The sequence below is a fragment of the Megalops cyprinoides genome, chromosome 3 (genome assembly GCF_013368585.1).
Source record: "Megalops cyprinoides isolate fMegCyp1 chromosome 3, fMegCyp1.pri, whole genome shotgun sequence".
NCBI classification, from domain to species: Eukaryota; Metazoa; Chordata; class Actinopteri; order Elopiformes; family Megalopidae; genus Megalops; species Megalops cyprinoides.
Window position 1 is genome coordinate 21,723,852 of NC_050585.1, and position 13,260 is coordinate 21,737,111.

The 13,260-nt window shown below is 47.0% G+C and overlaps 1 protein-coding gene across 3 annotated transcripts in view; it reads left to right on the forward strand.

Moving 5' to 3' along the window:
• The window catches only part of LOC118775151 (LIM domain kinase 1-like), a 30,889-nt gene extending 18,454 nt beyond the window's left edge, over nt 1–12,435 (forward strand). For 2 of the 3 annotated variants that reach the window (XM_036524899.1, XM_036524900.1), the window contains 13 exons: nt 4,258–4,367; nt 4,557–4,754; nt 4,894–4,999; nt 5,158–5,348; nt 5,560–5,749; nt 6,320–6,406; nt 7,135–7,266; nt 7,857–7,916; nt 8,277–8,342; nt 8,914–9,082; nt 9,536–9,591; nt 9,863–10,020; nt 10,328–12,435. In XM_036524899.1, the coding sequence (XP_036380792.1) occupies nt 4,258–4,367; nt 4,557–4,754; nt 4,894–4,999; nt 5,158–5,348; nt 5,560–5,749; nt 6,320–6,406; nt 7,135–7,266; nt 7,857–7,916; nt 8,277–8,342; nt 8,914–9,082; nt 9,536–9,591; nt 9,863–10,020; nt 10,328–10,490 (1,686 nt within the window). In that variant the 3' untranslated portion in view covers nt 10,491–12,435. Of the gene's footprint in view, nt 1–986; nt 1,116–4,257; nt 4,368–4,556; nt 4,755–4,893; nt 5,000–5,157; nt 5,349–5,559; nt 5,750–6,319; nt 6,407–7,134; nt 7,267–7,856; nt 7,917–8,276; nt 8,343–8,913; nt 9,083–9,535; nt 9,592–9,862; nt 10,021–10,327 lie in introns of those variants that run through there. The other variant, XM_036524901.1, reaches the window with a different exon arrangement.
• Nucleotides 12,436–13,260: the final 825 nt, after the last annotated feature.

Sequence of the window (13,260 nt, forward strand, 5' to 3'; positions counted from 1 at the left end):
TCTGGATCAAGCTGGCCGTCCCTGCGCGAGTCTGTGGCTGCACTTCAGTTCAGGCAGTGCTAACAGCAGGAGCTTTCTGACTCCCTGTGCCCTCACACAGCCACAGATTCGGCATTGTGACGGTGCCTTCAAGAGGACCAATTTCCCTGTCCCTCTCGCTCAGCCGCTCTCAGGCTCAGCGCACGTCTGTGTGAAGGCCCAGCAGGCACTGCCGCAGACGCCCTGCCTGCCTCTATTAATATCTGCAGAGTCATAGCGCTCCTGGCAGCCGCAGCTGCTGTTACCCGGCGTGCAAGCGGCAGGCCGAGCCGGCCAAGAGGAAGCCAGCGATCAAAACATGTCTGCTCTGACAACGCTGGGGCTGCCTCAGACCGCACATATAAACAGATCCTCCCAGGATATTGGAATATTGATTAGCGTCTTAGCTTAAAAAAAAAAAAAAGCTGCTGTGCCGTGCTGTCTGCCCTCTGTGTTGCATTCATATGATCAAGAATCTAAATGGGCGGAACTGGAATTTCTGTCTCAGTTTCTGAGACCGACTAGAATTACAGTTAGAATTAGAATTTTTGTCACATTTTGCTAATTGTAGCAATTGTTGAGAATGTGCTGTGAGTAGCTACTTCAGCTCCGATGGATTTTAAAATGCTGAAATCTCTCAGCCGCGATTACCTCACCTTAAAAAAAGACACATTAAACACAGGGTAGTGATAAAAGACACATGCACTATCTAATAAAAAACCCTCCTTACTTAGAGGGAGGGGTTATTTATTGTCTAATTTAGGATTAGATTATACTGCCATCAGCAGTAAGTGGGTGGAGGGGTGGCAGCCTGCAGGCGTGGGGGGTGGGCTGGGCCGGAGGGTGGGAGGAGTGGGAGGGGGCTTCTGTGACACCGTGACACAGATGAGCTCATCGTTGGAGGGGAGGGGAGGGGCAGAGCTGAGGGGCGGCGTGTTGTTTTGACAGCGGCGAGGGAGAGAGAGAGAGCGGAGCGCCGCGGCTGAATGGACCGGAGCTCCGCGCTGCGCTGGGGCTGTCACGCACCGGGAGCCATGGTGGGGGACCTCTTCCTCTGGGGCTTCTGCTGTATCAGGCTCTGGAAAAGGGACAAGAAGGTAGGAGCGAGGGCTGGCTCTGCACCCCCACCCCACCCCTTTCTGCTGTTGCTCCGGCGACGGTGGGGCTGCTGTCCGGGGCGTGCCAGGCCGGCCGTCACGCGGGCAACGCCTGCAGCGCATTGTGCCGGAACATTCTCGCTATCCTCCAGCCACGATGCGCAGCACCACACTGCCAGAGCAGCAGCTTCCTGTACAGGATTTTAAAGGACCTGGCATGCTTCTCAGGGATGCTAGCCACTGGATGCTAATAGTGATTTTTCCCTTTTTTTATGGAGATTTGATTTTTTTTGTAACTGCATCATTTTTTAAAAATGCAGGCTGTGTGATGCGTGATGTGTGTGCTCAGACGCTGGGAGACGCTTCAGAGAGGGTGCATGGTGATATGGTTTGTCAGGGCTGGCAGAATGTGACCTTTGCTTTGGAGTGTTTGTGTGGGACTGTGTTTGCAGTCATGTGCTTTGCTGCAGTATAAGTCAACATCGTGTCTGTTTACAGCTGTGGGGTCCTGTACAGGCTGGCTTTGAAGTAGAGGAGCATGGGTTTTTACTCTTAAGGACACCTGAATGCTCCTGTATTGATCTCCCATACTCTTAGCTTTTGCATTGAGCTCCTGTATCGAGTCCTAGTATTGAGACTGTGTCTTGCCATCCTGTTCTGAGCTCCTGTATTGAACCACTATGTTGACTCTCTCTACTTCTCTCTTGTATTTAGTCCCTGTGTTGACTGCCTGTGTTGAGCGGCTGTATTGACTCCTGTATTTTGTTCCTGTGTTGTATTGACTCCTATATTTACTCCCTGTATTGAGGTTCCATGTGTGTACGGCCCCGCCTCCCCCACTCTTTGTTGAATAAGAAGCACTAGGACTGTATATCTGCCAGGGAGCCATCATCACCGATTGTCTTTACAGTATTCTGTAAACAAGCAGACAGCATCTGTACAAAATGATTAAGTGTGCTTATGGCCAGAGGGAACCTGGACTCTACATCTCTCCAATAAAAACAGAAAAGAGACTCATATTTACTTGCTGGGTCTCGCGCCAGGTCTGATAGGAGATTAATATAGTAGGAAGATGAAAATGGGTTTAACAGGAAGTAGGAAAAGGTGGTGTAACCAGGCAATTACCTGATAACCTGTGTAAAAATGGTTTATCGATAGCCCTGTGTTTCAAGGCATAGTTTGTGTCAGTGGTTGCCTGATGTATGTGCGTGGTATATATTCATCTCTGAATGGAATTCTTTGCCAATGATTATACTTCAGCGTATGTTGCAAAATGTTACAAGCAGCTATTGTTGTTAGGTTGAATTGTTTACATCCCTCTGGTTGAAACTTTCATAGTCTGTTAGTTTTATATGGGTGCATTTTAGGAGTGTGGGTCTCTGGTTCTGACAGAACCGAGTTCTGCAGGTGAAATTTCTAGTTCAGTAATGGCGGAGACAGAACCTTCAGTGTGATGTATGGAGAATCTCCCATCTTGGTTATTATAGTGTATGTTTGAAGACACATGTGTGCTCGATTTACAGTGGGGGGGGGGGATCTTTTGGAGTATCACAAAGGTGGCCCTACTCTGCGTTCAGTTTCAGGTTTACAATAATATTCAACGGGTTCCCTCATTTTGAGACTGTAATTTGGCCAGCCATCTCATACAAGGAAACAATACATTGAGAGTACGCTGTAGATAATATATTTTGCTATATTGCAATATACTTATGTTGTGTCATAGTATATTTTAAATGTATTTGCAGTTATAGTCTTGCAGTGTTTTCACTATAATACAATGTACTGCATCTCCCTTTCCCATGGGTTGCTATTCATTGTTCCCCTGTACAGAGAGTAACTCATGGTTTAGAGCAGGAATCACCACTTTACTGTAGTTCTGCATTACAGAGATTTCCTTCGTCATGATCCAAGTCCACGGTTTGTTTCTGAGGTCTTATGCAGTCAGCCCTCAGTGTTACGTCAATGGTTAAACTGAACAGATACCCTCTGTTTAGGATTTAGTGGATTTGGCCGCTGGTGGTAGGTGTTATTGGGTCAAAGAGACACAAAGGCCTCCGGTTCGCAATAAAACCACCCCCACACAGCTTCTCCAGTTCTCTCTCGCGCGCGGTCTCCTCCTGAGAAACATTTGGTCCCGATTTAGGCCTGATAACCACATGACTCCACTGTACAGAAACAACAGGACAGAAGGGGCTAAGAACTAGAACAGGACGCCCTCCCCAAAACCACCCTGTCCCCCCTGTAGGGCATCACTGTGAACAAGGACAACATTAACCTGAAGAACAGCTTTAAATTTAGTTTTTTTTTTTTTTTTTTTGCAAAATAGCTTAGAGGTAACAGTGAGAGAAATCTCACTCTCTCTTGCATGAACACAAGTCTTTAGTGTGTTCAGTCTCCTCTCTGCGCTGCCTGTGGCTCTTTGAAGTGCATGTCTCTCTCGGTGGGCGACAGGAAGCAGCTGTCAGTTGGTGAACATGTGGAGTGTTTGCAGGGTGGGGGTGGGAGTGGTGGACAAATGGCAGGGATGGAATGTGTGAGTGTCACTGTCACTGCAGTGCCCTCTCCCCACCTCACCAGGAACCCCTGTATGGTGTCTTAAAGGAATTCTGGGTAGAAAAAGATCCTTTTCACACTTTAACAAAACCTGTGTGTGTGTGTCTGTGTCTGTGTATGTATCTGTGTCTGTGTCTGTGTATGTATATGTGTATGTGTGTGCATGTGTGTATAATGTATACGTTTGTGTATAATGTGTGTGTGTGTGTGTTCTGTAGGGCTGTACATAGTGTTCATTACCTAAAGGTTTATTCTGGTGCTGATTGCATTTCATTAATGTACATCCATCTGTCGCATAGTTTCATTATCGAAATTCTTTCTCCCTCCCGCCCACTCACACACTGACATAGAAACATACTCTTTCACACACAGACAAACACACATACACACACACAAACACACACACACATACACTCATACACACTGTTCTGAAGGAGCTCGTTATGAAGGATAGCCTGCTTTGATGGTTAAATGGCCATTACTCAGCACCCACCTTTCCCTCTTTTCCCTCCCTCCTCTCCCTCTGCCTTTCTCTCCTTCTTTCTCCCCTTCCCTCTCTCTTTCTCTCCCTCCCTCTCGGCCATGGCAGGTGGCTGGGGATCAGAAGTATCACCCGGAGTGCTTCTCTTGCCTCGGCTGTGGCTCCTTCATCGGGGATGGAGATACATACGCTCTGGTAGAGCGCTCCAAACTCTACTGGTGAGCGTAATCTGAGATAGCTGGTCTGCACTCACTCTCATGACCCTGCTATGGTACAGTGTGTATGTACACATACCAGCGTGATTCGCTCTTTCACGAACATGCTGTTTGAGTAGTTTCCACAGGGAGGCAGACGTAGAGCACCGATGAGCTCATTGTGACCATGCTGTAATTCCTCCTCACCTGCAGTGGGCACTGTTACTACCAGAACATCGTTACCCCAGTGACGCTTCCAGACTCTTCGTGCTCCAGGATTCCACACACAGTGACGCTGGTGTCCATCCCGGCCTCCACTGATGGAAAGCGGGGCTTCTCTGTGTCCATCGACAGGGGCTGCAGTCCCGGAGTCTGTGGGCCCGAGGCCAACCCCACCGTCAGGGTGTCAGAGTGAGTGGGGGGATTTTGGGAGAGCTGACAAATTTCATTGTGTGTGTGTGTATGTGTGCGCGTGTGTATGAGAGTGTGTGTGTGTGGAAGTGAGGTTGTGTATGTGTGTTTGTGACCACTCTCCACGTCTCATGCGCAGACTGGACTCGGACTGTATCAGCCCAGACGTGAAGAGCTCAGTACACGTCGGGGACCGGATCCTAGAAATAAACGGCACCCCTATCCGGAATGTTCCGCTGGATGAGGTAACAGCCCTCCACCACCACTGGACACTGTGTCTGTACCCCTCATCTTCACGGTCCCTGACTGACTCTCTCTCCCTCTCCCTTTCCCTCTCTCCCTCCCTTTCCCTTTCTCTATCTCTCTTCCTCTCCCTTTCTCTTTCTCCCTCTGTCTGGCTCAGATTGACTTGCTGATCCAGGAGACTGGCCGGCTCTTGCAGCTGACCATAGAGCACGACCCCCATGATCGGGGGCGAACGGGGGAGCGGGTTGAAGGGGCAAGCCCACCATCAGAAGAGTCCAGCCAGGTCAGGCCAGTCCCTACACCCCCATCCAACCTGGACGTCACCAACCTGCGCTCCCGAGTCATCACGTAAGAGACGCGGCAGCAACACACACACACACACACACACACACACACACACACACACATCTCACATACTGCACACACATCTCACATACTGCCACATATGACACACTATTTACCAGCAGAGCTACAGTTTAAGTAAGTCTCTGTGTGTCTCTCTGTTCCTGCAGGCGTAGCTGCAGTATAGATCAGTCTCTGTCTGTCTCTGTTTCTCCAGGCGTAGCTGCAGTATAGATAAGTCTCCATGCTCCAGCAGTGCAGCCTCGCCTCTTTCTCAGAAGAAGGACATCGGACGCTCCGAGTCACTGCGCGTCGTCTCCAACGATAGGACACACCGCATCTTCCGGCCCTCAGACCTCATCCATGGCGAGGTTCTGGGAAAGGGCTGTTTTGGACAGGCGATAAAGGTACGGCTGCACCTGCTGCTCTGTACCCAGGGTGCACCGGTGACAGCACTGCAACTGAAATTACACCAACCGTGTGTGAGACACAGCTCAGGCCATTTGCTCTTCTTCTATGCCCCAAAAGGTATTTAGTTCAGAAAATAATAAAATAATTTCAGCTACATCCTACGATACCAGCAAAATATCACATGCCCAAAATATCACATGCCTCTCACATGCTTCTCGTCCGTGTCTCCTGCGCGTCTCGTGCGCGTCTCCTATGCGTCTTGGCACTTGGAGGCTGACAGAAGCCTTTTCATTAGCGTGTCAGGCTCAGTCATGCTGAGAGTGTGTTTTCACGGCTGTGGGGGGAGAGTTTATGTGGAACAAATTTTTTGTGCCGGGGCACCCCTCGTGTGGGTGAGTGCTTCCCATGTGTGAACGGAGAGGGTAAAATGAGGTGAGGGGGAAAAGATAGAAGCACTAGATCAGATATGCCCTTTGGAAGATTCTGGATAACCGTGGTGGATAGCTACTCCTTCTGGGGTGAAGCCTGCAGAGCACGCTGATGATGTCACTTCTCTGTGTTGCCAGGTGACGCACCGGGAGACGGGGGAGGTGATGGTGATGAAGGAGCTGCTTCGGTTCGATGAGGAGACGCAGAGGACCTTCCTGAAGGAGGTACAGGATGAGTCCAAGCTCGCAGAGATCCAGCATCTCCAGCGGGAAGCGTGCATACAGCAGACAGTCACTGTGTCAGGGTTCGAGAGCTCTGACTCCTGACCTGTCACCTGAGTTCCAGTCTGAGTCCCAGTGCATCTTGGCTCACAAAAAGAGAACTGGAGCACTAGCGTGGAAAATTAGACAGCATGTCAATGTTTGGTGTAGTGGATAAGAAGATTGGCATTTAGACCAAAGGGCTGAGGTTCAGGTACCAGGTGGGAGGCTGGTGTGTCTTTGAATGAGAGGCTGAAGCTGGGATGCCACAGAAATGAATAATGTGTTAAAATACCAGCTGCTGTATGTTGCCCTAAGTAATAATGTCCATCAAGCAAATGTAGCTCAGTCAGAGGTGGAATTACTGGTCCCAGACTATTTGCCTTGCATACATTATATCCCAAAGTTTTCTTTTCTTTTTCTGCTGTATTTATTTTAAGGTTTTGAGTTTTTAATGTCTAGATGTTGGGAGGATATTGACTTTAGGCCCTGTAGTTGAAGTTGCTGTTAGTGTGTAGATGAATGACAGAATTGAGGTGCTGGGACAAAGCAATTACTTTGTAATCTCTAAAGCCAAATGTTCCAGAGCACAGAGGATGGGTTTAGTTTTTGGGGTTAGTAGGAATATCTTTTGATTAGAGCCAGCTGTTGACAGGGACGCGTTTTAACCCCTCCCCCCTGCTCCCGTACAGGTGAAGGTGATGCGATGTCTGGACCATCCCAATGTCCTGAAATTCATTGGGGTCCTCTACAAGGACAAGAGGCTCAACTTCATCTCAGAGTACATCAAAGGAGGGACACTCAGAGAAATCATCAAGAAAATGGTGTGTGGGTGTGTGTGTGTGTGTGCGTGCGTGTGTGTGTGCTCCACCATAATCTGTCACATATTTTGTAGAGAAATGTACATTTACATTTATTCATTTAGCAGACGCTTTTATCCAAAGCGACTTACATAGGTTACAGTCCTTTACAATGTTATCCATTTATACAGCTGGATATTTACTGAGGCAATTGTGGGTTAAGTACCTTGCCCAAGGGTACAACAGCAGTGTCCCAGCGGGGATTGAACCGGCAACCTTTCGGTTACAAGTCCTGCTCCTTAACCACTATGCTACACTGCCGGACACATGTACTGCATGTAGGCATAATTTGGAAAGCCTAGGTACAATACATTTTCATATATTTAAATGTGTCTTTAAATATATATTCCTTATTGTTCATATTCAAAATGCGGAATGAATCATCATGAGTTTCATTTGCATGGTTTATTTACCTGATGTGTGTGTTTTCTACTGTGACTTTGAGATGAATGAGAGAGGGACAGTCCCGTTAGAGCGAAAAGATGAGGACTAGTTGTGTAAGAAAGGTTATAAGCCTGAAAGAAAGGTTGAGTCACTTCTTTGCCTCCGAACAGGACAGCAAATATCCGTGGAAACAGCGAGTGAGCTTCGCCAAGGACATTGCTGCTGGGATGGTGAGGGAGTGACTGTGTGCTCTGTGACCACAGGCTGTGCTGCACCATTTCCCTGCATCACCACTGCCCCCTTGTGGCCATGCACATGCACTTACACAGAAACAGCTGACTGAATGTCACAAGCTCTCCAAGTGTCCCAGATAAATTAGGTTATGTAAGAGGTTCTTGTGGGATTTGGCTGAGTTCAATCCCAGCACTGACACAATGGTGAATTCAGTTCATACACGGGCGGGTAAATACTCAGCAGAGTGCATTTCAGGAAACAGCAGGGCCACCAATGTACTCTTCTTTGGAGAAATTCTGAGTGCTGCGGTTTCCAAATTCCTAACTCTCTCTTTTTCTCCCTCTCTCCTCTTCCAGACCTATCTGCACTCCATGAACATCATTCACAGGGACCTGAACTCTCATAACTGCCTGGTCAGAGAGGTGAGCAAGAGGGAGCAGGAACATGTAGGGGTTTGTCCAGTATTATGAGTTATTATCCAAATTAATGGGGCTGGTCATTGTAAAAAAAATATGAAAAATAATAATCATGATTTGGTTGATAATGATGGTAGCTTCTTGTTATGATTGTCGTTACTTTTTATAATTGTTCTCATCATTAGTGTTATTACTTTTTATAATTGTTGTCATCATTAGCATTATGGTAAATGCAGTAATGGGAATAAGATTTGTGGTTTATGGTCACAGATGTTTGTAGATGGTTTGTAGTTGTGATAGTTAAGGTTTATAGTTGTTGTCATGGCTTATAGTAATATGTTATTAATATAGTTATTGTTATCATTATGATCATTGTGGTTTATGGTTACTGGAATGGTTTGTAGTTACTGTTTTCATTTTGGTTTATAGTAGAATGTCATCTCTATGGTTTATAGTTATTATTCTGTTTATGGCTATTGTTATGGTCTATATTTACCATTTTTTATAGCTGTTATCATCATGGTTTGTGGTTGTCACTCTTGTGTGTCTGACCTGGGCCTCTCTGGGTTCCGTGCAGAATAAGAGCGTGGTGGTGGCTGACTTCGGTCTGGCTCGGCTGATGGTGGAGGACCGCGCCCAGGACGGGGTGTCCGCCGAGAAGCTGCCGGGCCTAAAGAAGCCAGATCGCAGGAAGAGGTACACAGTGGTGGGGAACCCCTACTGGATGGCCCCGGAGATGATCCACGGTGAGTGGGTGTGGCTAGAGGGAGTCATGCTGAGGTCACAGTGATGTCACACTGACTTGATGAGGGCGTGTTCTGATCCTGGACATTTTCATGGCTGCTTATTTGCGATCTGAGAAAGGCATCATGATGATATCTTGCATGCTGCACATGTTACACACTGTAAAGTGAAATTTTAATTCTCTAAAAGAGACATGAGGGTGCAGTATAGAGTAATGTATGGGAACTGGGCCCACAGGTGGAAGGGTATGGGTTTACATCCCACACTGGGCCCTTAAAATACTTTTCTTCAATGTGTTCATCAGCCTGCTGTTACTGTATCTATGTTAGTCTGTAAATACATAGACTCTGTGAATAACCCAAAGCAAATTAAATCAATGAGCCTGGGAGCACATCCTCATTGGATAGTTCTGAAGGTGCTCCTCTAACGCATGTCTGCATGCCTGTGGTTTCCAGGGAAGAGCTACGATGAGAGAGTGGACATCTTCTCCTTTGGCATCATGCTGTGTGAGGTAAGAGCGCAGGAGCCCAGCCGGTGGGGGCAGATGCCTCTGCAGCCGGACGTATCAATGCACCAAATCAGAGACCCAAACTGCCTCAAAAGACGTCTAGCTGTACAGACGGGCAGTGTGTAAAATTTAAACCTTTTAAATGGGCTCATGTCAGGGCATATCTGGCAAACAAAGACATGTCGCGGTGCAGGAATTATGGGTGAAATATTGTTGCCAGGTTGTTGGAGTGTGTGTTCCTTGTCTGACCATGGTCCCGCCCTCTGGCCCCTAGATTATTGGCAGGGTGAACGCTGACCCAGACTACTTGCCTCGGACCATGGATTTCGGCCTGAATGTGAAGGGGTTCTTGGACCGCTACTGTCCGCCAGACTGCCCGCCCTCTTTCTTCCCCATCGCCGCCCGCTGCTGCGACCTGGATGTGGACAAACGGTGAGGCAGCACTGACCTCCGACCTTTGACCTCTCTGCTTTAGCCCTAACTTCACAGTAACAGATAGAGTTATCTCTAACCCTCTGCCCCAACATGGTGAGTAGGTGGTGTCCTCTGTGGGCAGGCTTTAGTGAGAGGTTCATCACCAGAACTTTGGTGACCCTTTAGCACTGTTTGTAAGGAAACTCTTTAAAGGGTTGCAAGTTCAAATCTCAGGCAAAGTGCGCAGTGTGTGTGTGCGGTCGCACGTATGTGTGTGTGTGCAGATAGTCCAGCAGGTGAATGACTCTCTCCCTCCCTTTGACAGCCCCCCCTTTGCCCAGTTGGAGGAGTGGCTGGAGAACCTGAAGATGCACCTGGATATCCGGTTACCCCTGACCTCCGAGCTGGACCAGATACACCGGTCCTTCTGGCAGAACCATGCCCGATCGGAGAACGGGCTCCATACCCACCTGGAGCAGCCTGAGTAGCCCAGAGAGGTTCCGGAACAGACCGGACCAGACCGGACCAGACCGGACCAAACTGGACCTCTGATGACCCTGTGGACAGTGGGTGAGGGGCGTGGGTTATTATGGAGGCTCCACCCCCTTCCCCAGGCTGGTAGGCAGCTGTCACAGGGGCTGCTCACAGTGGCGGGAGGGCCTCAGGGGGTGGGGCTGTGGCGGCCGTGGCCGCATGGACTTTGGGGGAGGACCCAGAATGCAGAGGCAACCGTTCTGCCGACGTTCTGCTAAACCCACTCAAGACAAAAAAAGGCACTCTCCTTCTGCTGTTAGGGCTGGAAAGGTCAGCTCGTGGTCAGAGCAGCTTCAGCGTTTTGAATGTCTGGTGTCTGTGTCGCTCGCATGTCTTACCCCAGCCTGAGCTTAGCAATCAGCCGAGTCTGGAACAAAGGGCCCGCTGCCTGCTCCTCTCATTCATAACTTATTTATCAGAGTGTATGGCTGTGTAACACAGTCCTCAAAAGATGCAAGTTTTTGATGCAGTGAAACAAGGGATTTTTTTTCTTCTTAAATCTGTACAAGGGTCAACCTGCGAGCTAGTGCTGTACAGATGTGTCCCACCGTCATTTGAATGCTGTTTATTATTTAGCTGAGTTTGAAGCATCAGAGCTCCCAAAGACCCTTATTTGTGTGTTACCCTCAGATTGCAAAGATGAGGTATTTATCAGGTTCAGCTACAGGTGGTCCCGAATATCATTGGTGGGGGACACAAGCCAATCACAAGCCCTTTATTCCCTGAGGTCAGTATGCATGTGTTCCACCACAGATACAGAACTACTAGATTGGGCACAGCCATAGAAAGCAAAGGCCAAGAGCATGCAAACTCTGAGGCTATTTCAGACTCCCTTAAACATCTGGCAGATTCTGGTTTGATTTAAACTAACATTCCGGAATGTTTGGCTGCCTGTGTGTGCATATGCTTCAAGTGCCCAACTGGTACAGGAACTGGAAGTCCTGTGTAGAAACACTGGACCCACCTAGTAGTTCTGTGTCCGTGCTTTCAACTTGGTGTCCCTTGGGAATTTCCCCCCATACTTCCTTTTCTGCATAGACTCTTACAGCTTACAGCCGATTGATCGTTTGGCAATCCAAATCATTTCAGTTGTGAAGAGCCTTCCTTCTTCCCTGCTGAGCCAAGCCCATACTGTATATAGCAAGTTAAGGCTTATTATGTACTGTAAATGTTAATGTTAAATGTTAATGTAACATGTACAGAGTTATTTTATATAAATATGCAATATTGTCATGCTTTATTAAGAAATGAATTGTCAAATCTGGATTTGAAAAAATAATGCACAGGAATCAGTTAACTCTTCCTAGTGCTCCAAAGTTCTTGTGAATGCATGGCAACTATGTGGCAGGGTCAGCGGTACCATCCAATTTGCTGTGTGTACATTCTGCCAGTAGGGGACAGAGAAGGAAGCCCTTCCAACGTGTGTTCACACAACAAGCTGTTTTCTCTTTTTTAGAGTCTGTAAAGTGGTCCAGAACCTGTGATGTTAAAAATGTTGCTTTTTTGCTGTCTCATGGAATACAATCAGATCAAAGCAGGGCCAGAGTAAGGGGTGTGGCACTTTAGTAGTCAGCATATCAGGTGTGAGCAGTCTGAAATATTAATTAATATCGTTTTTATTTATTTTGTTAACAATTTGTCCCACTCAAAATGAGTTCTTCTCAGTATTAATCACCTGTCAGTTGTTGCTGTCTTCACCTGATTGATAACAACAAAATTGCAAATCATTTGAATGGACATGGCAAGGGGTTTAAGGTTCTGAGTTGGCATTCTGTGCTCTGGTTATCAGTCCTTACTTTGCCCATCCGGGGTAAAATGCATCTGTAAATGTCTGTGTACATACTCATCTCTCTCTCTCTCTCTTTTTCTCTCTCTCTCTCTCTCCCTCTCTCTCTCCCTCTCTCTTTCTCTCTCCCTCTCTCTATCTCCCTCTCTCTCTCCCTCTCTCTCTCTCTCTCTCTCGCTCTCTCTCGAACGCTCTCTCTCTCTCTCGCTCTCGCTCTCTCTCTCTCTCTCCCTCTCTCTCTCTCTCTCTCTCTCTCCCTCTCTCTTTCTCTGCCTGACTGTTTGGAAAGGGCTGCATGGATCGTTGGCAAGGTCATAGCACTTCTCTTTAAAATGTGCTGTTCTTTTAAAGATTAGACAAATCTTGTCATTTAAAATCATAATAGAAATAAAAAAAACAGGAGAAAACCCTTTATAAAAGTATTTCATGTTCAAAATATGAAATAAAATATATGATAAATATTTAGTTGATTTACAACAACTACAACATTTGTTTAATGTGAAAGAAAACTTCACAGCACCTCTCTTTTTAACTGAACCACTAATCTTTTGTATGGATTTTAAAATTATTCAATTTGCACTATATTTTCAGAAAGCCATGGGGACATTATCACTTTAAGAATTCAAATCTAGATGGGGTCCTGGTAGGTCCCTTCATATTGAATTTTGTTCCTAAGAAAACAAGGTTTTATACCAAGCAAGCAATAGATGTAGAGCTACTATACTGGACAGGACTGTTTAAAGTAATAGTAGAATATATCACATTGGTCTAGAATTCTAACAGCTAGATACATTTTGATCCATTCTAGAGTTTCTAGATCATTGTGTTCAATAGTTATCTATTCTATATCTATAGCTACAAACAAGGACAGTGAGTGAGTCACTCGCAGATATGAGATGACATCATCCTATGCTCACACTTGTGTCCGTAATGTGGTC